This window comes from Kwoniella shivajii, chromosome 1 (assembly GCF_035658355.1).
Source record: "Kwoniella shivajii chromosome 1, complete sequence".
NCBI classification, from domain to species: Eukaryota; Fungi; Basidiomycota; class Tremellomycetes; order Tremellales; family Cryptococcaceae; genus Kwoniella; species Kwoniella shivajii.
In genome coordinates, this window is record NC_085908.1 from 3,691,603 (window position 1) to 3,712,844 (window position 21,242).

General features: G+C 47.1%; 10 protein-coding genes across 10 annotated transcripts; 6 read left to right on the top strand and 4 right to left on the bottom strand.

Annotated features, from left to right (window-relative positions):
* Nucleotides 1-264: 264 nt before the first annotated feature.
* IL334_001367 (uncharacterized protein) lies at nt 265-2,659 on the top strand (the record flags this gene model as incomplete). The annotated part of the gene is made up of 9 exons (XM_062933124.1): nt 265-445; nt 506-1,332; nt 1,391-1,459; nt 1,524-1,634; nt 1,700-1,827; nt 1,925-2,051; nt 2,143-2,372; nt 2,430-2,529; nt 2,594-2,659. The coding sequence occupies 9 exons, from the start codon at nt 265-267 to the stop codon at nt 2,657-2,659; spliced, it is 1,839 nt and encodes a 612-aa protein (XP_062789175.1).
* A 1,971-nt stretch (nt 2,660-4,630) lies between these two features.
* Nucleotides 4,631-5,107, top strand: IL334_001368 (uncharacterized protein; the record flags this gene model as incomplete). Its single annotated transcript, XM_062933125.1, has 1 exon — nt 4,631-5,107. One exon carries the CDS (start codon nt 4,631-4,633, stop codon nt 5,105-5,107), a length of 477 nt encoding a protein of 158 aa, XP_062789176.1.
* A 333-nt stretch (nt 5,108-5,440) lies between these two features.
* IL334_001369 (diphthamide biosynthesis protein 2) lies at nt 5,441-7,588 on the bottom strand (the record flags this gene model as incomplete). The annotated part of the gene is made up of 8 exons (XM_062933126.1): nt 5,441-5,634; nt 5,743-5,883; nt 5,948-6,371; nt 6,493-6,722; nt 6,790-6,953; nt 7,034-7,111; nt 7,170-7,291; nt 7,406-7,588. 8 exons carry the CDS (start codon nt 7,586-7,588, stop codon nt 5,441-5,443), a joined length of 1,536 nt encoding a protein of 511 aa, XP_062789177.1.
* Nucleotides 7,589-8,069: 481 nt separating this feature from the next.
* On the top strand, nt 8,070-8,966 carry IL334_001370 (uncharacterized protein; the record flags this gene model as incomplete). The annotated part of the gene is made up of 1 exon (XM_062933127.1): nt 8,070-8,966. One exon carries the CDS (start codon nt 8,070-8,072, stop codon nt 8,964-8,966), a length of 897 nt encoding a protein of 298 aa, XP_062789178.1.
* Nucleotides 8,967-9,274: 308 nt separating this feature from the next.
* On the top strand, nt 9,275-10,891 carry IL334_001371 (uncharacterized protein; the record flags this gene model as incomplete). The annotated part of the gene is made up of 9 exons (XM_062933128.1): nt 9,275-9,355; nt 9,417-9,587; nt 9,672-9,772; nt 9,819-9,973; nt 10,028-10,111; nt 10,174-10,273; nt 10,337-10,418; nt 10,476-10,794; nt 10,863-10,891. 9 exons carry the CDS (start codon nt 9,275-9,277, stop codon nt 10,889-10,891), a joined length of 1,122 nt encoding a protein of 373 aa, XP_062789179.1.
* A 1,370-nt stretch (nt 10,892-12,261) lies between these two features.
* Nucleotides 12,262-15,105, top strand: IL334_001372 (uncharacterized protein; the record flags this gene model as incomplete). The annotated part of the gene is made up of 13 exons (XM_062933129.1): nt 12,262-12,283; nt 12,342-12,410; nt 12,461-12,660; nt 12,722-12,859; nt 12,919-13,008; nt 13,084-13,382; nt 13,437-13,746; nt 13,801-13,949; nt 14,006-14,137; nt 14,267-14,355; nt 14,420-14,605; nt 14,655-14,927; nt 14,984-15,105. 13 exons carry the CDS (start codon nt 12,262-12,264, stop codon nt 15,103-15,105), a joined length of 2,079 nt encoding a protein of 692 aa, XP_062789180.1.
* Nucleotides 15,106-15,782: 677 nt separating this feature from the next.
* Nucleotides 15,783-16,202, bottom strand: IL334_001373 (uncharacterized protein; the record flags this gene model as incomplete). The annotated part of the gene is made up of 2 exons (XM_062933130.1): nt 15,783-16,033; nt 16,088-16,202. The coding sequence occupies 2 exons, from the start codon at nt 16,200-16,202 to the stop codon at nt 15,783-15,785; spliced, it is 366 nt and encodes a 121-aa protein (XP_062789181.1).
* Nucleotides 16,203-16,455: 253 nt separating this feature from the next.
* IL334_001374 (uncharacterized protein) lies at nt 16,456-17,530 on the bottom strand (the record flags this gene model as incomplete). Its single annotated transcript, XM_062933131.1, has 5 exons — nt 16,456-16,579; nt 16,632-16,715; nt 16,769-16,960; nt 17,008-17,228; nt 17,279-17,530. The coding sequence occupies 5 exons, from the start codon at nt 17,528-17,530 to the stop codon at nt 16,456-16,458; spliced, it is 873 nt and encodes a 290-aa protein (XP_062789182.1).
* Nucleotides 17,531-17,930: 400 nt separating this feature from the next.
* IL334_001375 (uncharacterized protein) lies at nt 17,931-18,463 on the top strand (the record flags this gene model as incomplete). Its single annotated transcript, XM_062933132.1, has 4 exons — nt 17,931-18,066; nt 18,125-18,180; nt 18,234-18,248; nt 18,302-18,463. The coding sequence occupies 4 exons, from the start codon at nt 17,931-17,933 to the stop codon at nt 18,461-18,463; spliced, it is 369 nt and encodes a 122-aa protein (XP_062789183.1).
* Nucleotides 18,464-18,617: 154 nt separating this feature from the next.
* Nucleotides 18,618-21,006, bottom strand: IL334_001376 (uncharacterized protein; the record flags this gene model as incomplete). Its single annotated transcript, XM_062933133.1, has 8 exons — nt 18,618-19,088; nt 19,146-19,438; nt 19,489-19,586; nt 19,787-19,808; nt 19,854-20,252; nt 20,471-20,804; nt 20,860-20,893; nt 20,939-21,006. 8 exons carry the CDS (start codon nt 21,004-21,006, stop codon nt 18,618-18,620), a joined length of 1,719 nt encoding a protein of 572 aa, XP_062789184.1.
* Nucleotides 21,007-21,242: the final 236 nt, after the last annotated feature.

The following is a 21,242-nucleotide window of genomic DNA, read 5'->3' on the forward strand; positions in this document are numbered from 1 at the left end:
AACGTATTCAGATCCAGATCAACAACACAGACACAGTCACATTCACACGTCAGGATATATCACGACATCACTTCATCAATCATTAACCATCCATCATCTATCTTGCACCGCATAATCTGGTTCAAATTCATTTGAGCACTGTCTCCGCACTTGAATCGGATACATAACAGATACATACTGTTGAACTCACAGTCGGGCTGGTCGACGCGCTTTTGAACCTTTTCTATCCATCAGCCATCCCAATCTTAGTCATCCTCACACCCCATGTCCCACTCACAAGACTACCTCGCTCCGACAGCTCAACAACCACTCAACAAATACATACCACAATCCCCTAAACCACATTCACCGCCTCAGACACCTTCACCCGTATCGCCAGGGAAACCTATCTTATCACTTCCACCACACACTACTGATTCTCAAGACGAGAGAGGAATGTCAACAGGTGAGGAAGGATTGAATCATTCACGTAGATCAAGCTTGACCTCTGAACATACACCTCAAGGTACTCCCGAAGGATACAGTTACTCCTCTTCCCCTTCGCTTCCTATCGTAGCAGAAGCTTCGTCCCATAAACCATCATCATCTTCACCCTTGGCTGGTATGGGCATAAGCTTCCCACCAGAAGCAAACCCTTTACCTACAGAACTCTACACTCAAGAGCAACCCTCATCATCAGATCATTTACCGGTCATGAACGGACCACCTTCCCTTCAGCGACGAAGGTCAAGCGAAGGTGTCAATTTCCCCCTGTCCAACGGAGGTGGTGTTGCAATGTCGCAGTCACTTTCAACAGGGTCGACATCCTCCGTAACGAATGCCCCGTCTCAGTCATTATCACCTTACCCACCTTCGATCATCGGTCAGCTCAACACTCCCCCTCGGCCTCGTACAATCTCTCCTCGCCACAATGCACCCACAACATTCGCATCATCTTCTTCTTTAGGTAAATCAGGTCTGGGTGAACCGCGTGAGAGAGTACTGTCGCCGAGCAAAGTCGATATGGCGGGAGGCATTTCGGATCAGGAATATGGAAGTGGAACTGGCAACCATCTAGACCCTAATAATCCGTATGATCAACCACCCATTCTGAAAGAGAAACAGAACTGGACGTCTGCAAATAGCGCTTTCTCATCTTTTGGTGGAGTCGGAAGTCAACCTTACTTCCCATTGACAGGCAAGGAGAATCTATTGGGAAACTCACCGACGGTACATCCAACGAAAGTCCCCTTCAAAGACAGTGTTGGATACTGGTTGGCCTTATATTTTTGTTTCAACTTGGGTTTAACACTATTCAACAAATTCGTTCTCGTCAGCTTTCCTTTCCCATATGTGAGTGAGGTGATCTGCCTGTGCGATATCATACGCTGATAGCAACTGGTCACCCTAGACTTTGACTGGTTTACACGCTCTGTCTGGTTGTGCCGGTACTTATATAGCATTGGAACAAGGTGCTTTTGTGAGTAGTCGAATTCCCATGTACGACACCAGAATCGCCCCCCTGATACAGGAGAACCCTGCAGACCCCAGCTCGTCTCACACAAAAGGAAAACATCATCCTCGCTGCTTTCTCTGTACTTTACACCATCAACATCGCAGTCAGCAATATCAGTCTGCAATTGGTATCCATTCCCGTGAGTACCTTGGCATCGCTTCATCAAATTGTTTGGGAATGCTAATCCACCATTTATTGATTCAGTTCCACCAAGTCGTTCGAGCGTCCACTCCCCTGTTCACAATCCTTATCACCGCTATCTTCCTTCGTGCTAGATTTAGTGCCTTGAAACTCATTTCATTATTACCTGTGGTAGCCGGTGTAGGATTTGCGTGAGTACAAGCATTGCCTCCGATCCACTTGTCCCAACGATCTATGGCACGTCTAATCACGCCAATGTTGAGGCCTACTGACATCGCTTCTGTATAGTACTTACGGGGATTACGACTTCACTGCTTTGGGCTTGATTTTGACGTTACTTGGTACCTTCCTTGCTGCACTGAAGACTGTAGTGACGAATCTGATCCAAACCGGTGCTGGTGGTCGATTGAAGCTTGTACGTAAAGTTATCTTGATTGCTCAAAGTGCAAAATGCTGCCCATCTGAATGATGCTGGACATACACTGACCCCTTCGATGTTCTCACAGCACCCTCTTGACCTGCTAATGCGTATGTCCCCACTGGCTTTCATCCAATGTGTGGTTTACGGATGGTATACCGGTGAACTCGAACGAGTAAGAAGATATGGCGCTACTCAAATGACTAGGTCAAAGGCGATTGCGTTGCTGTTCAATGGCGTTTTCGCCTTCGGTCTGAATATCGTATCTTTCACCGCCAACAAGAAAGCTGGAGCTTTAACGATGACGGTATCTGCCAAGTAAGTCTATTCATTCCACTTAAAACAGACCGCACGCTGATCTCCACGTTCATCTAGTTGCAAACAAGTCTTGACCATTGTGTTGGCTGTGATGCTCTTCAATCTCCATATTTCACCCACTAACGGTGTTGGTATACTACTCACTCTGCTTGGGGGTGTAAGTGCTATATGAGGTCGAAAACCTATTAGTGGGCTGAGCTGATGTTTTCACGATAACTTAGGGTTGGTACGGATACGTTGAATACATAGAAAAGAAGAAGAAGACCAAAGTACTAGAACGGGCTTAACCAGCAGTTCCTTATATCTCCCTTCATCATTCACCGTTTCGGGCGGTACAACGAGCGACCACCTGTTCGAACGGCAATCGAAGTACGCTATGGATGTCCGATTTCGCATTTTGGACCTCTCATTGGATTCAGTTAAAAACGAAGGTGTATACAATTAGATTTTGATATGGCACTGTACAATACGACACATCTAAGATAAGTAGATTTGATATCTACAGTTATGCATATAGATGTACAATACTCCAAATCTAAAAGCTGAACTTGGCAACAACTAACATGACCCCTCCCCTGATGGCATAAATTCTCCAATAAGGATCTAGTCTAGATTAGACGAAAGGAGTGCAAGCAAGGCCTCAGACCGCTTTTATCGACTGAACGGATTTCAACTATACATATCATGCTTCTCAATACAATGGATTGGCCGAGAGACGCGGAGTGATGCACTGATCGATATACTTGGATATAACCAGGGAAAGAAGGAATTACGCAAACCATTTGTCTCCCCCTTTTATTTCTTTCCCACATTTCCAAGCTTGGTGCCATATAAACCTAGTTCCAATGACTTTCACAGACCACCCTGCCGCCCATACACAAACCACGGTTACCTTGATGTCAAAGATCTTGACCTCTATCGGAGCTGTCCCCGATCACGTACGAGCTAGATTCCCTTACCTATCTCGTGACAGTTTCTACTCCAATCTCAGCCATGCAGGCACTTCACAAGATAACGTTGTATCTCAGCAAGAATTCGATAGCTGGAAAGCCAAGTACGAGAAAAACTTAGAGGACTATCGAGAGCGCTACTAGGAAAAGTATCTCAAGCTTACAGAGGGGTATTCCGACCAAGGTGTTGCTTTGAAACGGGCTTTGGGAACCGCTGAGAATCTTCAGTCTGAGAACAACGATTTGATCGCTCAACTCCAAAAATTACACAGCCAGCTGTCAGTCTCGACTATAAACGGAGCGACAATTATCCCAGCTTCCTTGCCGCATGATGGGAAGTATAAGCGTGATGAGTGGGGTATACCTCTGATCAATACCAAAAATGGCGAATTCATCAACTTGGATGACGAATGAAAGGCGAAAGGGACCCGCATCCTGCGGAGCTGTTTTCTCAGCTGCTACATTTGATAGAGTCGGTCGAAAACGTGCATTAACGTATGACATGCAGACCCTTGATTGATGCATGCAACTCTTGTTCGGATTGAATGCCATGTTTGAAGAACGGTGTCCGACGATTTCGGTCCACGAAGAATGATATTGCGTGTAATGGTATCTCTTAAACTAAACAGTCTAGATCAAGGCATAAGACAACTCAGAGTCATGGGCAACGAGTGCAAGTTGGCGGCTGAGTATACAGCTCATTTCCTCGCCTTGACTGTGCTGTGGTGCGAATGCCCCCCATCAAACTGCGAAGTGGCAACCGATCGATCGAAAGCCACGCAATATCCAGTACAGCTCCGTTTTTAGACTTTTTTGGGCTTTTTGCCTTCGGCTGAGTAAATAGACTCCTAGGGAAAGAGCGCAGAGACCTTACCAAGTGCCCCATTGCTCCTAAGCTGTCGAGTACCAGCGACCTTTATACTTTGCGACGTAATCACTGTTCCTCCTTGGGAGGGTGATACAAAGGATATCTGCCAGGCTTCGGTGTTATGAGACCTCCTTTTCTACGTATGTCTTCTGAACACTTTCGATTAGACATTGGCACGGTCCTCTCCGTTGTATCCTAGTCTTAGACTGACTAAATTGAGAGTCGACAACGCGTCATTTGTCTTTAGTTGTGGCCTTCTCGATAGTCGTCTGAAGAAATTGTACTGCATGTTGCAAGGTATCTAATCGCGTCTTCAGTGCCCTTTTGCTGCCCTCTTCTCTCATCATCCTTCAAGATTAAACCATCGCATTCGAGGTAAGCTGTAGCCAAAAGGACGGTATTAGATAACTTGACCGTGCTAATGTGGGGTTGTCGGGAAGATGAGTTCCAGTCAGCCATTAGAGCCATCGCAATCCCGCAGACCTGTAGGAGTTCTGACGGAACAAGTTCCTTCCTCGAATGACTGGAATCTGCGCCTGAACGACATCGAGACGAATCATTCGACCAGGCTCAGAGCCGCCGTCGGAAGGAAAAGTAACCAAGGGTTAGGAGCTTTAAGTTTACTCTTGGTGGCTTCCGCTGGTGTTAATTGCTGGTTAGCTGCAAAGACGAGATCACAAATGAGTGATCAACATGCTATTTCTGAGGACTTGGCTCGATGTTCACATGACAATACAACTGGGTGGGAGCAATTGGAAGAGACAACTGGACGGCTGTCCGATGCAATCAGCAGTCTACAGGAGGCGCAAGGAATGATAGCTAGCGCGAACAGTACTAATACAACTTGCCCATCTTCATCCGTCGCGGTGCCTCCTACCTCAACAGGAGAAGCTGAGGGAGATTTGTATGTTGTATAGAGGTTTTTGGAAGTGCAGTCATGACTGATACTTACTTCATCCTGATAATTCGGATCACACCTGTTCTGAACGTTAATCCGCTAGTTCCCACGACATTCTTGTACATCTATACACTTGCAAACATACCTATACTATTGATCGCAGCGAGATGCTGCTAGCGCTTGTACTAGTTTCGGCTTGTGCATTACTTTGCCAGCCGCGAAACGTCGATTATACAAGATCGATAGGATGATCTGGGGAGGCCAATCTCGCGTAGGCTTATCGGCTGGATGATTACGATCCACCAGAGACGAGTTTACCATTTTTGGTCTAAGTGCCGTGTCCAAAGAAGACCTACTTCTCTTCCGTATACCCTCTCGCCACTCCACTTCTACCTTCTTCCAACAGACTAGGTTCGTCCATGCCGTATCTAGGTTCTAAACCTTTGAATTCTCTCGAAGCAAGGTAATTGCTACCCGCCGATTCTAATCTTGCCAGAGAGAAATTTTGATTTCGTAAAGTAAGAGATTGTATGCCTTCGCTCGGGACTTGGTCAAATGTCAGCTAAGCGGGATTGATAATACAGGTGATGGTACCCATGAAGCCATACGCTCACGACCGGTCTGGCGGAAGACGGGCTCAGAAGATAGACTTACTTTCAATTGAATCCGTTGCACCTTTGAAAACCTTTTTGGTCCGCATCTTTCCAGTTATCAGGGAGAACTCAGGCCCATCATTGTCGTCGCTTTCAATTCCATTCGTCGCCGGCGTTTCCACAGTTGCGCGATCTTGCGCTTCTATATAGGAGGCGTTACTCTACGCACCAACAGATATGCAATCATTCAAAAAGATCAGACTAACCTTTGAGAACTTTGTTAAGATCCAGTGTCCATTTCTCCGGCGCCCATACGTGTTCAGGACCCTGCAGAGCCAATTCCAATTCCCATGGAGTGATGATAGGTCTCAAAAAGTCTTTTGAATCGACTACACCACCTTCGTTACATCCGACTAGCACAAAACATTCCACTTCTGCAAAATTGGCCAGTTTTGCTGGGTTCAGTCTGCCCACCGACAATGTATACGATTTCTTCTTCGCCCGCCTGAGATCTTCCCGTAATTGCTTGATAAGAGACTGGGAAGAGCTTAATCCAATATTCGAGACAATGAGACCGAAGATATCCGCATTCAGTGCTTGGTGTAAAGCGAATAGTCGACGAGATAGGAGCCGAGAGGTTTGTCGATGTAAGGCAGTGACAGACGAGGATGCAGGAGAATACAAGTACAGCTAAGGAAGAACAGAGGATGTAAGCTGATATGCAGGTCTATGATACTGAAAGAGCGTGAGAATCCTTCAAAGAGTTGTGTTCCTACAACTTTGTTCAGAGTGTGACAGCAAAACCACTCACAGAATTGTTTGCATGAGTCATTTGCAAGTTGATACTGCTCCTTCCCTCTTCACCGATGTACCACATTCTACAATTATTTAACTCAACTCCCACAGGTGGTTCTATACTTCTTAGAGCAGGAGATTTGCCTTTGTCTTTTCCGTCAAGTTCGGAAGAAGTAGCTGGTCTTTGAATTGTTGCAAAGCTTAACGGAAAGGCACATGACTCGGTGAAGACTTTTCTGATCTCGTCTAAAAGCAGAAACAGTCAGGACTAGGGTCAGAACCGTTGCATGGGTCGAGATATGTTTGATCTTACCTGCCAGCCAGTCGAATGCAACGTCCCAGACCACAATCCCACCCTTTTCCGCACCATCTTCTCCACCTGAGTCATCTCTGCCACTCTCCAATAGGCACTCTACAGCGTGAGCTGTATTGAGCCTACGACGAGGAAAGACGTAATGTACGGGAAGAGCATCGGTCCTGTGAGGTCATCAAGTCACTTTCAACCGCATCAGGTCCCTAAGGCGGACGAGAGAACACGGATTGCAAGGCGTACTCACGGTGTCAAGCAAGCATGTCCATAATGAACCAAGAAGTCCGCAGGAAGATGCAAACAGCTCAAAACATCAGGGCAACAGCTACATTAAACCACATCAGTCATCATGATGACGGATTTATAGCGAAAGGCCTGCTTACTTTCCATAGGTGCTATCGGCAAGAACATACGCTTGAGCACCTGTATGCTGGATTCTAGTCTGTATCGCTCTATACACCTGTACCGAGGAGGGGAGAAGTTCGTCCGGAAACTGAAGGCCAATCTATTGCAACGGGACAGCGTTAAGATACATACCAATCTCTTCTAACTTTCACGGCTTAAGGACTTCATGTGCCTATACCAGAAGGCCGGGGTTTCAATAACACCGCTCACTCACAGTCTTATATCCACCACTCAGAATCCTTCCTACAGTATCCTCCACCTCAAAAGCTGCTTCCACACTCATTCCTTCAACGCCGTCACCCATGGACGATGGACCAGCCTGAGCATTCTCCAATATTGAGTCTAGCTCTGGGTGTGATAGAGCGTGTTCAGCTGGTGTAGAGAAGGCGTCAGACATGGTCGGTATTGAATGGTAGCCGAAGCAATCCTGCTGAAACGATCGAATCTACTGTGATCAACTTGATTTTAAGACATTATTGTTGTCAAATTGGAAGTCGTAAAAATCAACTTTTTTGCGGCATTTTTTGGTTGCATTTGCCGGATGTCGCCGCTTCGTCAACCACAGCCCGATGAGATACATCTCCCCCATCTAGACTGATTTATTCTAAGCCTTTTTTAAGCATGACCGAGGGGGCAGAATACAAGTAACAGGAGATGATGATACAAACTCCTTGTACTGCTGATTACGTCCCGCTAACCTTATCAGTGGAAAGATATCCCTCATGATCCGCTCTCACATCGGCCTTCGGGTATAGCTGATACCATGTCAATGGTTATTTAAGCCCTCGGTGTTCTTACTAGCCATCATTCCAAATCCCCACCAGTCGACGACCTACTTTGCACTCCTTCCATCTCCACTTTCCAACAAAACGAACAGCATGAAAGTCTTTCTCACCGGCGCATCAGGCCGTCTTGGCTCTCACATCATTCCCCATCTCCTCGCTAGAGGCCACACAGTCACTGGTCTCGTCCGATCCGACGCGTCCGCCAGTGTCATTAAAGCCTTAGGCACATCAAGCGAAGTTATCCCGCTCATCGGCTCCTTGGACGATACCGACCTCCTGACCTCTAATGCAAAGTCCCACGATGCTGTGATACATTGCGCAATGGATCACAAGAACCCTGCGACCGGACCAGTACAAGAGCGAGCTACACTTAAGCTGTTCGCCGAAGCTCTTGAAGGATCCGGTAAACCACTTCTCATGAGTTCAGGTACTGGCCTTCTCCCGAAAGGATCTGACGAGACCGCTCGCTCGACCCCTGGGAAGATGCTCAGAGCAGAGACTGAAGCTTTTGTATTGGACCTCAAAGAGAAAAATATCCGATCAATTGTTGTTCGACTCGCTATGAACACTCATGACATATCCCATATTCATATCTTTGAGGGTATGCTTATCGGTGCTGCTTCTGAAGCCAAGCTTGGCTATATTCCTTATGTTGGAGATGCCGTCTGGTCAGCTTGTCATGCTGATGACGCAGGTCTCCTTTACGTTCTTGCAATGGAGAAAGCCGAGCCTGGGACAGCGGTCCATGCAGTCGAGGAGTTTGTCAAAGTGAAAGACATCGCTGAGGCTCTTTCAAGGCGTACGGGCTTGAAGGCTGGAGAAGCATCGAAAGACAAGGACAAATTCGGAACTCTGGGATGGCTGGGTATGTTATTGGGTTGGGATAACGAGGTCAAGAACCAGTGGACGAAGAAGACTTTTGACTGGCAACCAAAGGGACAAAGTCTATTAGAAGAATTCGCGGCAGCGCCGGACAGCTACTTCAGGTAGATAGGTAGATACTTGTCTTCATATTGCCGTGGTTATGTACCTGTATACGTGTGCTATAACCCATGGTCTCTTATGTCCTATCGTTTCGCGCATCAGGAATTCCGCGAGGTGACCTCCACCGGCGAGATCCGAGAGCCGATTATCGGGAAGACCGGTGTAAATCTGGCCGCGGGTCAGGCATTTATCACCAGACGAGCTTGTTTAGAAATGACAAGGTCCAATCCTCGTGATATATCTTCTGGGACTCGCTTCCCCATACGTTGCACTGCTGAAATCAATCATCATCTGTACCACAAGGCAGTTTCCAAATGATTAGCAACCAATCTCGCAAGGATGACGAAAATGGTTTGCTTCACTTCATTCCCGTTAGGAAGTCTGAAATGGATGTAGTAAGCTTTACTTGCAATATCAATCCTAGGCGCGTTTGCGGGACGAGCTGAATCAACGAAGCCTTACGCAGATCTGATCAATATTGACCTGTCGAAATGGAATCAAGGCGCGAATGCCCAAAAGAAGCTGGCCACCCAGCTTTACACGGCAATGACTACTCAAGGATTTTTCATGCTTACTGGCACCACTATTACAGAACAAGAGATACAAAGACAAGTAGACATCGGTTTTGTGAGTGGGTCAGATCGTGGAGGATAACGGGATCGTGCCTGGTCTTTCTGTAGTCCTGCTAAGATACTTGTGTTTCAATCATAGACTGTACTCGAGACAACCCCATTGGAAGAGAAGCAAGCTCTCGATGGACATATGGATGTCACCGGTTTATACCGCGGCTTTAAATTGAGAAATTACTATGAGTGAGTTTATGTAGGTCCAATATCGAGTGGAGCTCATGAGGAGAAGAATGGAGAATGGTGTAAAGGATCAGATCGAGCAATTTAACTGGCAACGAGACATGGAAGATCAGCCTATGCCTTCTACCATCAAACCATACGTACCAGAAGTCAAGTCTTTCTGCGAACGAGTACATACAGATGTCCTCTACAAGGTCTATCGGCGTGAGTCAAGCTTTCATATGACGGTCGATATCAGCATACTGACACATGATACAGTGTTCGCCATCGCACTCGAGCTTCCAATCGAGACATTCGTGCAGATGCATAAGTACGAAGAGAAAGACGATTCTTGGTTCCGATGTGAGTGATTGCCTTGAGAGGAACGTAAGCAGGCAAGCTGATTGTGAAAATCCAATACCTAGACATGGCTTATTACGATGAGTATAGCAAAGAAGACGAGGCCAAGGTCGGCAAAGTATGGCTCAAAGGACACACCGATCACGGTGCAGTGACGATGGTATTGTGAGTTGTCAGTCAGATACATAGGCGGATAGCTGACATGTGCATCATATCATGTCGGCGCAGCTCTCAGCCTATGTCATCACTACAGGTGCGAGATGAAGAGGGCAACTGGCTGTACACGCCCCACGTACCAGGGGGTATTATCGTGAGTCATATAAGACAATACATCATCACATCTTCAACTCACGTTCCGTCTCTAAAGATTAATTGCGGTTCAATGATGGAATGGTGGACTGGTGGTCTTTTTAAAGCCGCAATTCATCGTGTGATGGCCCCTCCTGACGATCAGCGCAACCACATTCGATGCGGTGTCTTTTACTTCTCCATTGCAAACAACGACGTACGGCCAGACTTGCTATCCGAGTCACCTGTGTTGCAAAGAATGGGCCGGAAGTCCATTTTCAAAGATGGGAAAAACATCGATGCGCGTACTTTCAGTCGAGCGAGAGTGGCCAAGGTAGGCAAATCGCCAATGTATAAACAGAAATGGGGAGCTGGAGAAGTTCTCGTGGAAAATATCGGTGAGCTTGCATGGATTTACATGATTCAGCCCAAACTGAGCATAACATTATACCATTTGTTTTGTCAGCTGGCGTCGAACTTCCTCATTTCGGCTAGCTTCTTGACGAACCAGATTGAGACTGATAGCTGTAGATATGATGTATATCGTGAACAACACTGATAACGTGTAATCTAAAAAGAGTGTCTACGTAACCTAATCCTCTTGTGCTGCACCAAAAGACCGTACCAACAGCGCTGATTCGATGAACTGTTTCTCCGCAGCCGGCTCAACGATTGTGCCAAAAGGCATTTGTCCTGTCATCTCCCACATATCTGGGATCCCCCATGTCTCGTTCATTATCTTCCGGTCTGGATAGTAATGCTGCAAAGTAATGCCCAGCTCCGAACACTCATGCGTTAGTGCCAACCAAGCTGAAAAAATGGTTAGAAGCTATACGAGTCATGACCACTGTTTTCCCACCCACTGGAATATTGGGCGATAGCAGACGATTGTAAAGACCAATTTTTGATATTGTTTGCGTATGCCGGGTATTTCTCAATAGTCTCTTGGAGTACTGCCCGGCGTGGTCAGCTTCCACCAAGGAGTCAAGCATAAAAATGTCACCTTGGTTATCCTCGAAGAACAAAACCGTCCCGTGCCCATTTCTCAGAGTCTCAATCTTGTCTGCCACAGTCCTACGTGACGTGTTGAGATTTGTCAACCCCATTCCTTTATAAGTTAACATTGATACTCGTCATAGACACTCACTCGAAATGCTGGTAGGCAACATTTGGTCGTTTCTGTAGTACCTCATTTCCAAGACTCTGGGATATCAGGTCCCATAATCGCACGTGATGGTCCCCGAACAGTACAATAGCCCTAGTAGATTGCATGTTAAACATCGATGGAGTATGCTTCAAACACTCGGTAATCATTTGGCTCAACACGCCGTCATTGACAGGACATTTTGGGCCGATCTATGCTGCATTGTCAGGACTTTCACAACTTAGATATTTCCTCGCCTTGGACAGGTAACTCACTACGTAATTTGAACGCCTCTTCTTCATTGCACCGAGAACTTCCATGCTTGAACGGTATCTTTGTGTACAGCCTGCGGTCGATCAGTCTGTGCTGTTGAAAACCAATTTACGATCTCAATCGCACAGTCATGTGACAACTTATAGCAAATCAAAACACGGAGAATGCGGCTCGCGTCGTAGGTGGGGCAAGTTAGACCGCGGCCAAGTACGCCGCGCCGGCTCGTGTGATAATCCCTGAACAATCCCCAGGCCTAGGAACGCTGATAGCACTCTTTAGATCAAAAGCTGTAATACCAACCGCAACTCAAAATGAAGATGGGTAGTATGTGAAACAAACACCTGTTATCAACAAACCACTCGATTTTCTGTTACCAATATTCGTATCGTTTAGGGACGCGATAATATCTCTCGTCGCTTTCCTGTCTCTTTCAGGACGGTGAGATGTCATGTTGGACGACACGGATTACAGTAAGTACCTCTCATAATCCGTAGGAAATAATATTTTTAAAACGGTTGAAATCGATAGATGTGGCCGGAAAGGGCCAGGAGCCAGGTCGTAAGCCCCGGTCAAGGCTAGATCGCCCGTGTGACCTTTGTGAGTCCAGTTTCTTTGACTAATGAGCATCCACTAAAACGTACCTGAAGGTCGAAGACACAAACATCTCTGCGCAATCGAGATCAAAGGACAACCTTGTCTAGGATGTAAAGCTCGCAATGTGACATGCACTTTTGACCTACCCACAACAGCTCGTAAAAGAAAAAGACCAGATCCCATCGCGGCGGACATGTCCTCTGGCACAAATCAGGTGTTAGGGAATGTAGAAACAGACTCATTGTCATCGTCAGTAAGTTCCAGAATGTATTTATTAGATATGTGTTGGGACTGAGGCAGGGCGGCTATCGCAGCGACGGCAACACGATCTAGCGTGGTCACCGACTGCGGCTATCTCGACGAATTTCTCATCATCTCAATCCTCCACTCTTGGGTATCCTCAACAAAGCATCAGAACAGGCTCGGATTTGAATAGCGCGTCTATTATATTTGTACGTTAGTCTTTACACAGATCGGCAGGGACTGACATAGTAAGCTTGATGATTAGCAGAATAAAGGTCTTGTGGGGGGATTCCAATCGCAGCACGATGGAAATTTAGATGAGAATGATATATGGTCAGAACAAGGAGCAGAACTGCCCGTAAGCTCCTCGCAGCGGAAGATCAGGCGTGCATAAGCCTATTCCCTTCTCACCAAATTTACGAAATATTGTTAGTTGAATCACCATGCATCCCTTGACATGAACGAAAACGATGGTCAAGAATCGCACTTCATTGGATCAGGGGCTATCTCCAACTTTGTACACAATCCTACAAGCTCTTTCACCGTCCCACAGATCTATGGAATCCTATCGTTCCGTCAAGTGTCTTCAGATCCGGCCCTACCAGTCTTCTTCGTCAAGCATCCTGCACTACTGTATGGACGAACGCTCAATAGTTCACGCGCTATTTACGACAAAGTCTGTAGTCTATGTGAACCATACTGTCAAGATATCTCTTCGAAAACCCTTTTCACGTAAATTCATCTCTACCTTCAATCGCTATAGCTGACGACTATCATTCTCGAAAGGATACAACAGATGTTACTTCCTGCTCTTCCCATTGTTAACTCAAAGCGACTCGAAACTTCTTCTCTGGGACACTCCGGCAGTGGACCTATACCGTACGCTATACTGACCGGCTTGATCGCTCACTCAACAGCTTATATTCCTGAAATCCGTGCCATACATCAAGATCTATGGCACCGTGCTTTGCTGGCTCTCGACGACGAGTATAGGCAGCCTCGATTGGCAACTCTGCAACTCGCCCTCCTTCAACTGTACTCACGTCCACCAGAGCGAGGTGAAAATTCGGGTCAATTAACGATTGGGCTTGCAAGGGTGAGTGCGAAGCCAGTAAGCTATCCTCAATCTTACTCAGACTTGAATCAAAAGGCCATTGGGACAGCGCATCTACTTGGACTGCACATGGACCCTACAGACTGGTCGTTACCTAGATGGGAAATTAGACTGAGAAAGCGCATATGGTGGTCATTGGTAATTCAAGATAAGTGGAGGGCTTTGCTGTTCGGACGGCCCAGCTAGTAAGTCGTCTTTTTCAATCAGTTCTCTGATGAAAAGCTAATCTCCATCAATTAAGCCTTCACACCGCGACCCACACAGTGCAAATCCCGACGATGTCAGATGGAGATTGGGGAAACCTCACCTCTCCAACGGATCGAATATCCATGTCTACTTTCATAGCGACTTGTCAACTCACCATCGTAGTAGAGTAAGTGTCATCAGTATCATTTATTGCTGACTATTGCAGCGACTTACTCGATTTATCGCCCACCACACATACAAATCCACCAGTCTCGCCGATTGCTCGCCTTGCCAAGCTCGATTCTGCTATCCACAGACTCGCACAAGTCAATCTCAATCTCCCACCAAGCGCGCTGTGGGTGAGCTCAATTGGCAGTAGTGCAGAGAAATATCCTACGGGAGTTCGTAAGTGGCTCAAGTGGCTCATTCTCCACTTTTACCTTGTGATGCTGACAATCCTCTGTCTTAGATTCGTTCCACCTTTCGTATTTGGGCCTGACTGTCTTCATCCGCCGTCTGATCCTGGACAGTGTGAGCGCTGATATGCCCCTGCAGGCGGTATCAGCTCTCTCGCTCGCCTATCAGTCATGTCAGGAGGTAATTCATATGATTACGTCACTTACCCTGTCGGATCAGGAGACATACTGGGCACCATGTAAGTTCTATTCAATGACGTGAATCTTTCATGTTGATCTTAATCGCAGATACGTCCCACCACATCTCCAATACCGTGGCCCTTCTTCTTCGTGTGGCCGCACGTAGTCAGGTGTCCGTTCCCGAAGTATATGGCAATGCGATTAACGCCGTCAGCTCATTTGTTCGCCTATTGACACAAAGGTATCATGACAATCCGTGGGATGTTGTTGGCACCGCTTTACGACGTCTTGCATCGCTGCTATTACTAGCTTATCAAGATTTCCCCGAGATTCGTGATTCATACCGAGACGTCGCTTTTGTGCTCCATCTTCCAGTAATTGGTGGGTGCCGATCGATCAATGCTGCTGTGGACCTTTCATGCTAAGATGTGATTTAGACGATGTACAACCTCAGCGGACTGGTATTCCGCCTCTTGAGCACGAAGAACTTGAGCTCATATCTCAGCTCATCAATGACCCAGATTGGTTGACCGCCCTTGGGCTCTGGAACGACTCATAGACGACCCAGTCATACGAGATCCCAAAATCAGCTGTCCGTATGTATTTTCTTTTGCAGCACAGCACCTTTGCTGTCCAGCCCGAAAACAGTATGATGAGCCAAGACTAGACGAATGCCAATGACAGCCGAAGAAGGTTTACTGGTCAAAATCCGATTCGATCGCACATCCGTTTCAGGGATAATGTCAAAAGCTCCAGGTATCATCAGCAAAAAGGTATGATCGATGACACTTGAGAAAGGGATGATAGGTGTGAAAGGAACTTGAATCAGCCAGTAATGCGACCTTGTTACTATGATCCGGTCTGGTTCTATACACCACATTAATCGTAACATGTTATATTGACTGAATGTCATTGGAACCGTCAAATGTCGAATTCTGCTCAAAACTTCGCTTATCCAATTACCTTCTGACGAACTGGCAATGCACGTCAACTTGGAAGAATTAATCAGATGCAGGCCAGCTGCGGTTATTGAAGACCTGAACGCATATCGATGGAACCCGATCGTTGTGAGAATTAGTACTGAAGTAGGATCAGTCTGCGGAGGAGGCAGAAAATTCAAACTCTCGCATATTGAAGGGGATCCTCCGATATTAGAACAGAAAGAAAATCACTTCTTTCAATTACACTACATCCAGGCAGCCTTCCAGCGTAAGCTCCGGGCTAAGATAGATCTGATCACGCCATCTTCAATGTCTCATCCGAAGGGCCGTAAGCAAGCTCGTTGATTGTGACTTTCCCCTTATCCCACACTCCTTGTACCCAATAAGGATCAGATTTTAACCTTTTCCAAGCCTCTTCGAGGGTCGCATACCGGTATATCATTGTCGATCCTCTGGTCGCGGGACTTAAATGACCTTCGGGAACTGCTGGAGGTGCTCGATCGGTGTGATGGGCAACGGTGTCATCTAGGAACGCTCGGCCGAATACTGGACGACCACTAAATCAGTCATATATCCAATGTTAGTTAGGAAACGACACACCTGTTCTTCCAGCAGCTCTATCCTTTTGCCCTAACGCGAGGTGTTCGCCTCTCGCTGCGACCCTCTTCTCGAAAGCACCGGATTCGTCGGGACAAAAGCAGATATACAGTGGCATGGTGGTGCTGGAATTGTGATGTGGAGAGGGAATGAGATGCCAATCCCAATATGTATTATAAATACTTCGGTAGCTGGCTAGCCGGTGGTCGTACTCCATTGCGGCATTCAAGAGGTACAGCTCGCTTGCGGCATCCGGACATATGACATACCGAGAATCAGATCATAATGCATATACGGTCATTTGGTGTAAGGTTACATGTTGAGCAATGAGCAGATATCGAAATAAACCCATTAGTACCGCTTCCATAGTCCTACTTCTCCTCCACGATCTTGTTGATGAGCGTTCCTACACCATGCGATACGTATACCCGGAACTCGTCGCCATCTTTCAGAACGAGTCGAGGGTTTGCTGACCATCCCACTCCAGCTGGCGTACTGTCAAGTTCAGTCAGCGAAAATGGCACTTCAATACGACGCAGATACATACCCAGTGATGATTATGGTTCCTGGTTGTAATGTTGTCCCCTGAGAAAGGAAAGAGATAATTTTCGGGATGGAAAATATGAGATCGCTATGGTGAAAGGTCAACAATGTCCCGCAGGATTGATTGATAGATCCACTCACTCTAAGCCGCTATCCTGCACTGTCTTCCCATTGAGAGAACCGGAAATTTTAATATCTGAGAGCTTGGCGACTTGATCTTTGTGAATCAAAGCTGGGCCGATAGGACATGCACCATCAAACGACTTGGAATAACACCATTGAGATTGACGGAATTGATTCTCCCGAGAAGAGATGTCGTTGGCAGCGGTGAAACTGAGCACGATTAGCACGACTGTGATCTTGTATAGCATCACGCTTACCCATAGAGATAGTCAAGAGCTTCCTCTTCGGTCACATCCTTTGCCTCTTTTCCTATCACAATTGCTACTTCTGACTCGAAATCTGCAGCGTTATCAGATACAAACGCCTTGGGAATTATGGTGGGCGCAGGATACGGATCCGCAAGTGCGGTGCTGGGCTTCATGAACAAGGTAGGAATGTCTGGCATGGCAAGTTTGACCTCCTGAGCGTGTTTCACGTACTGCGGAAACATCAACGAAATACTGTCTGAACACTCTCGATGACACTCACATTCAATCCAATGCACCGTATGGTGCCCACTTCGTTCTGAGCGAGAGGGCTGAGGAGCTTCTCCACAGATTCCGTCTGTCCTGTCTTCTCTCCAGGAGTCAGTACCGATGTTCCGGAGTAGACATTTATTTCTATCGGTTTTCCTTCATAAGCTGCCAAACCGACATCTAATTGAGAGTCTACTGGTTCTCCAATGAGCGGCGTTGAAGAGGATTTTGGGATGAATCGGACGAGTCGAGAGAATGATGACATGTTTCTAGATGATATGGAGTAAGATAAACTCGATCTAATGACATGTAAAGACCGGTTCATTATGTGAAAGATGCGGAATGTTATATGACATTTGACTAGCTTTTGTCGTCTCTTACTTGTTGGAATGATCCATCTGAATCACGCGATATCAAGGGGATCTCTTCTCCGCTAAATCCCCGCAATGGCGGACCTGGCGGTGGGAGGGACATGCGGGCAATTTCCTTGGGTGAGGTGGGATCCCCTTTAGAATGGCCGGACCGCGTGACCTAAGTATCCTCCGTTATGTTATCAACTTCGCTTTATCACTTCAACCGTCGTAATTCACTGATCATCTCATTCCATGTTAAGGCAACTTGCAACACAAAGCAACCATCTGGTCAGATCATCACTCATACGTACAATGTCAACTCAAACTTCCGCTCCAGTCAACCTCGTATCCGTCAACACCGCCCCCGATAGAGCCAAGAAGGTGATTGGGCAGGTGATTGAGAATGTAAAAGACCGATACAGCATCGTACACGCCGGAAACTCTACTAGTGGGTGTGACCAGTACGACTTACTCATCTGAGCTGATGCCTGACACAACAAAATTAGCCATTGAGGGTGTCAAATCGTTATTGGAGTCTGTTCAACCACCTCCTGGTATTTTGGTGAGTGGTGTCAACCTTAGTTGTAGAATCGCATTACTGACTGGCAACCACAGTTCTGCGCTTCCATGGTTCGTGCAGTCATGTATGTTGAATCTTCCAAACTAACTCTTGATTTAAACAGTGGACACCTGAACAACAAGAAGAAATCCAAAAGATCGCCCGAGACACTATCCCGGGTATCAAAACACATGGAATCCCCACTGGCTTGCAAGTCCAAGTTGGTCCCGATGGTATTGTAAAATACCTCATGGAGAGAATCGACGATATCATGTCTCAAAAGTAACCGGCAGTCTTGGAAAATGCATACATATAGTTCGTTCTCAATGCGTCGTAAATATCATTATTCAGGAGAGAGTGGTAGAACCCGTCTCAGTGGAAGGGAACAGGTGTTTCCTATCGTAGGTATCAGCATCCAGCAACGACATATCTAGACGCACTCACCAAAAGTCATCGTCATCTGCTGGAAACAACAAATCATTAAATTGTCCGTTCGCAGCCATGTTTGCAGAAGGAGGCTCAGCTTGGTGCGCCGTAGACACGTTCACAAGTGGTATATCATATTCATGGGGTTGTGTGGTGTGAGGTTGATTCCATAAATAACCTTGGATGATCTCTTGCGCAGTCGACAGTTCCCAATTGGGGTTTTCGGAGACCGAGGTACTGGATGTTGTCTCTAGGGTCATAACAGCAGGCATTGGATCAATGGAACCGTCATGGGACAGAGGGTCGGCCAGGAACGTCGCCAACTGCCATTCTGGAGATATTCCGTTCAGTAGATGCTTCAGTAACCGGTGGGTGTAGGCTGCCATATCATCGGACGAACATGAAGCTTCCTCTGTGAAGAACTGTACCTCTGATAGTGTTCGTATCACCCGTGCCCGATCTGACTGGCTCATAGGGGCGATGTTCTGAGAGAGAGACAAAGTCGTTAGCGAGTGGGCAAGCCGGCGAAGAATGACACGGACCTTGACAAGCCATATAGAAGTCACGGCGAGAGCCACCCAAGTGAGGTAAAAGCAATAAGGAAGGTATCGATAGGGTGCAAGGTCATGTTGTACCACCATGGCAACGCCTAACGCCGCTTCGATGCAGTCGGAAAAGGCGGAGGACATTGAGGAATGTTCTTGAAGATTTAGATTGTGACCACTCTCGCCAAAACGCGCGATCACCAGCAAACGGTATTCAGTGATGTGGAAGCGAAAGTAGGCGTCGCATAAGCGGAATGTAGATAGTTGAGGCTGCGTAAAGCGATGGCGATCTAGGGTAAGGGTCAACTTGGGTCGCGAGCAAAGATAATATATCACTCACCACCGTCGGCGAGCCATTTCCCTCTCCACCTTCTCCACTCCAGATCCAGCCAGTCTAATGTCCTCATGTTCCCAGGATCTCTGTTCAACGAGGCTAGACTATCCGCATACAGCCTACACATCCTGCTAAACGTGATCAACGGTCCGAGAGATGACTCGCCGGGCGTTGGGAATTGAGTATGTTCCGCCACCCAGTCAGCGGGGTCACTGACATCCTGAGAGTGAATCATGCGGGGGAGAGAATGATGGATCGCCAAACTATGTGATGTTAGTCAAGATGACAAAAGGGTCTGACTCACTGGTAATCCGCAACAATGAGATCTAACATAGGGGTCTTAGCATCTGATCATGCAGGCGCTAACTCACTCAGCCAGGCTCTCTCCCTGTTCAGTATCTCCCTCGCTGAGATCTCCTCCTCCGGAAGAGGTCTTGGACCGGCTACGTCCAGCTTAAGCTCCTGCGCCATACGTATCGCGTACCCCACCCTCCGCCAACTTGTCGAATCCTCCGATTTCTTCCAATGATGTAGGAGATTGAGCGCTTGGACGACCTCCACGGAACAGAGTCCAAATTCCACCGCCTGACCCACGAGCTTGTTGGCAAGCATCAGACACCGGGTATACAGTTTAGGTCGGATGACCTTGGCGGTGACAGTAAGAACGGATGTGAAAAGCAAAGTTGATTGCCGACGGCAATATGGTGGGGTGTGAAGACAAGGGTCAAGAATCGCTCCGATAGCGTTGAGATGTTGGAAATAGCTAACGGCTATTCAGTAGCTGTCCGATACCAAGTCACTTACAAATTGAATAGTTCATACGCATCAGCACCGGTCATCAAGCCAGCTGTCACCGGGTCAGGACATTCTGAGCGGAGGTGCTGGAGGAGAAACGGATTGTCTTTCGGCGGAGACACAGCAGTCTGAGCGGTGTTACCACTAATAAAAGCTGAAAAGGTTCAGCAGTGGCCCAGATCATAGGACTTACGAGATGAATCTCCGTCTACGGGGATCACATGGGAGAAGTGGATGCTCAGATTTTCTTGAACAGGAAAGTCCAGGTTGGATTGTTGACTTGTCTGCAGAGCTATATTTGATTCGGCTGTTGAACGGGCAACGGCAGCGGATGAGCTCTCTGAGAAGAACTGGGGATCCGACGTGACAGCTTCCTGAGTATTGGATGCTTCAAATTCTTGGTCAGGTTCATCTTGAGTAGACGCCTTCTTCTTCCTTCCACGCTGATGTTTGTTATACTGGCAAACGATTCCGTGATTTACGCAACGTCGGCACGTTGTATGAGCGTCAGAAGTGTGACACTTCCGCTGCAAGGGAGGACTGAATTTAGCTCCTGATTCAATATAGTATGGTTGCACTGACTTTTGCAAGTCGACAAGCAAGACAACTGATTTTACTGCAGATCATTGTCAGCTTTTGCTGCTGAATTCACCTTACTCACGCAGAGGTGGGTTGTGGAGATAGAGGTCTGAGTTGCGGCTCCCCACCACTGGTGATCGGAATGCTCATGTCAGTCGACCATGGAAGCAGCTACGCAGCTGCAAATGTTGCAGAGTTTTATCTTGACAATCGCTTTGCCTGTCAGTGCCAATGAGGTCAATATGCTAATAATCCTGAAACTAGAATCAAACGTCAAAATTGGAATCTCACGAAACGTAGTTACTACCCCGTGATCCTAAATGACAACTGGGATAGGCACCCAAATGCATATGTGAGAGAGGGAGCCTATTTCTGACAAGGTGAAT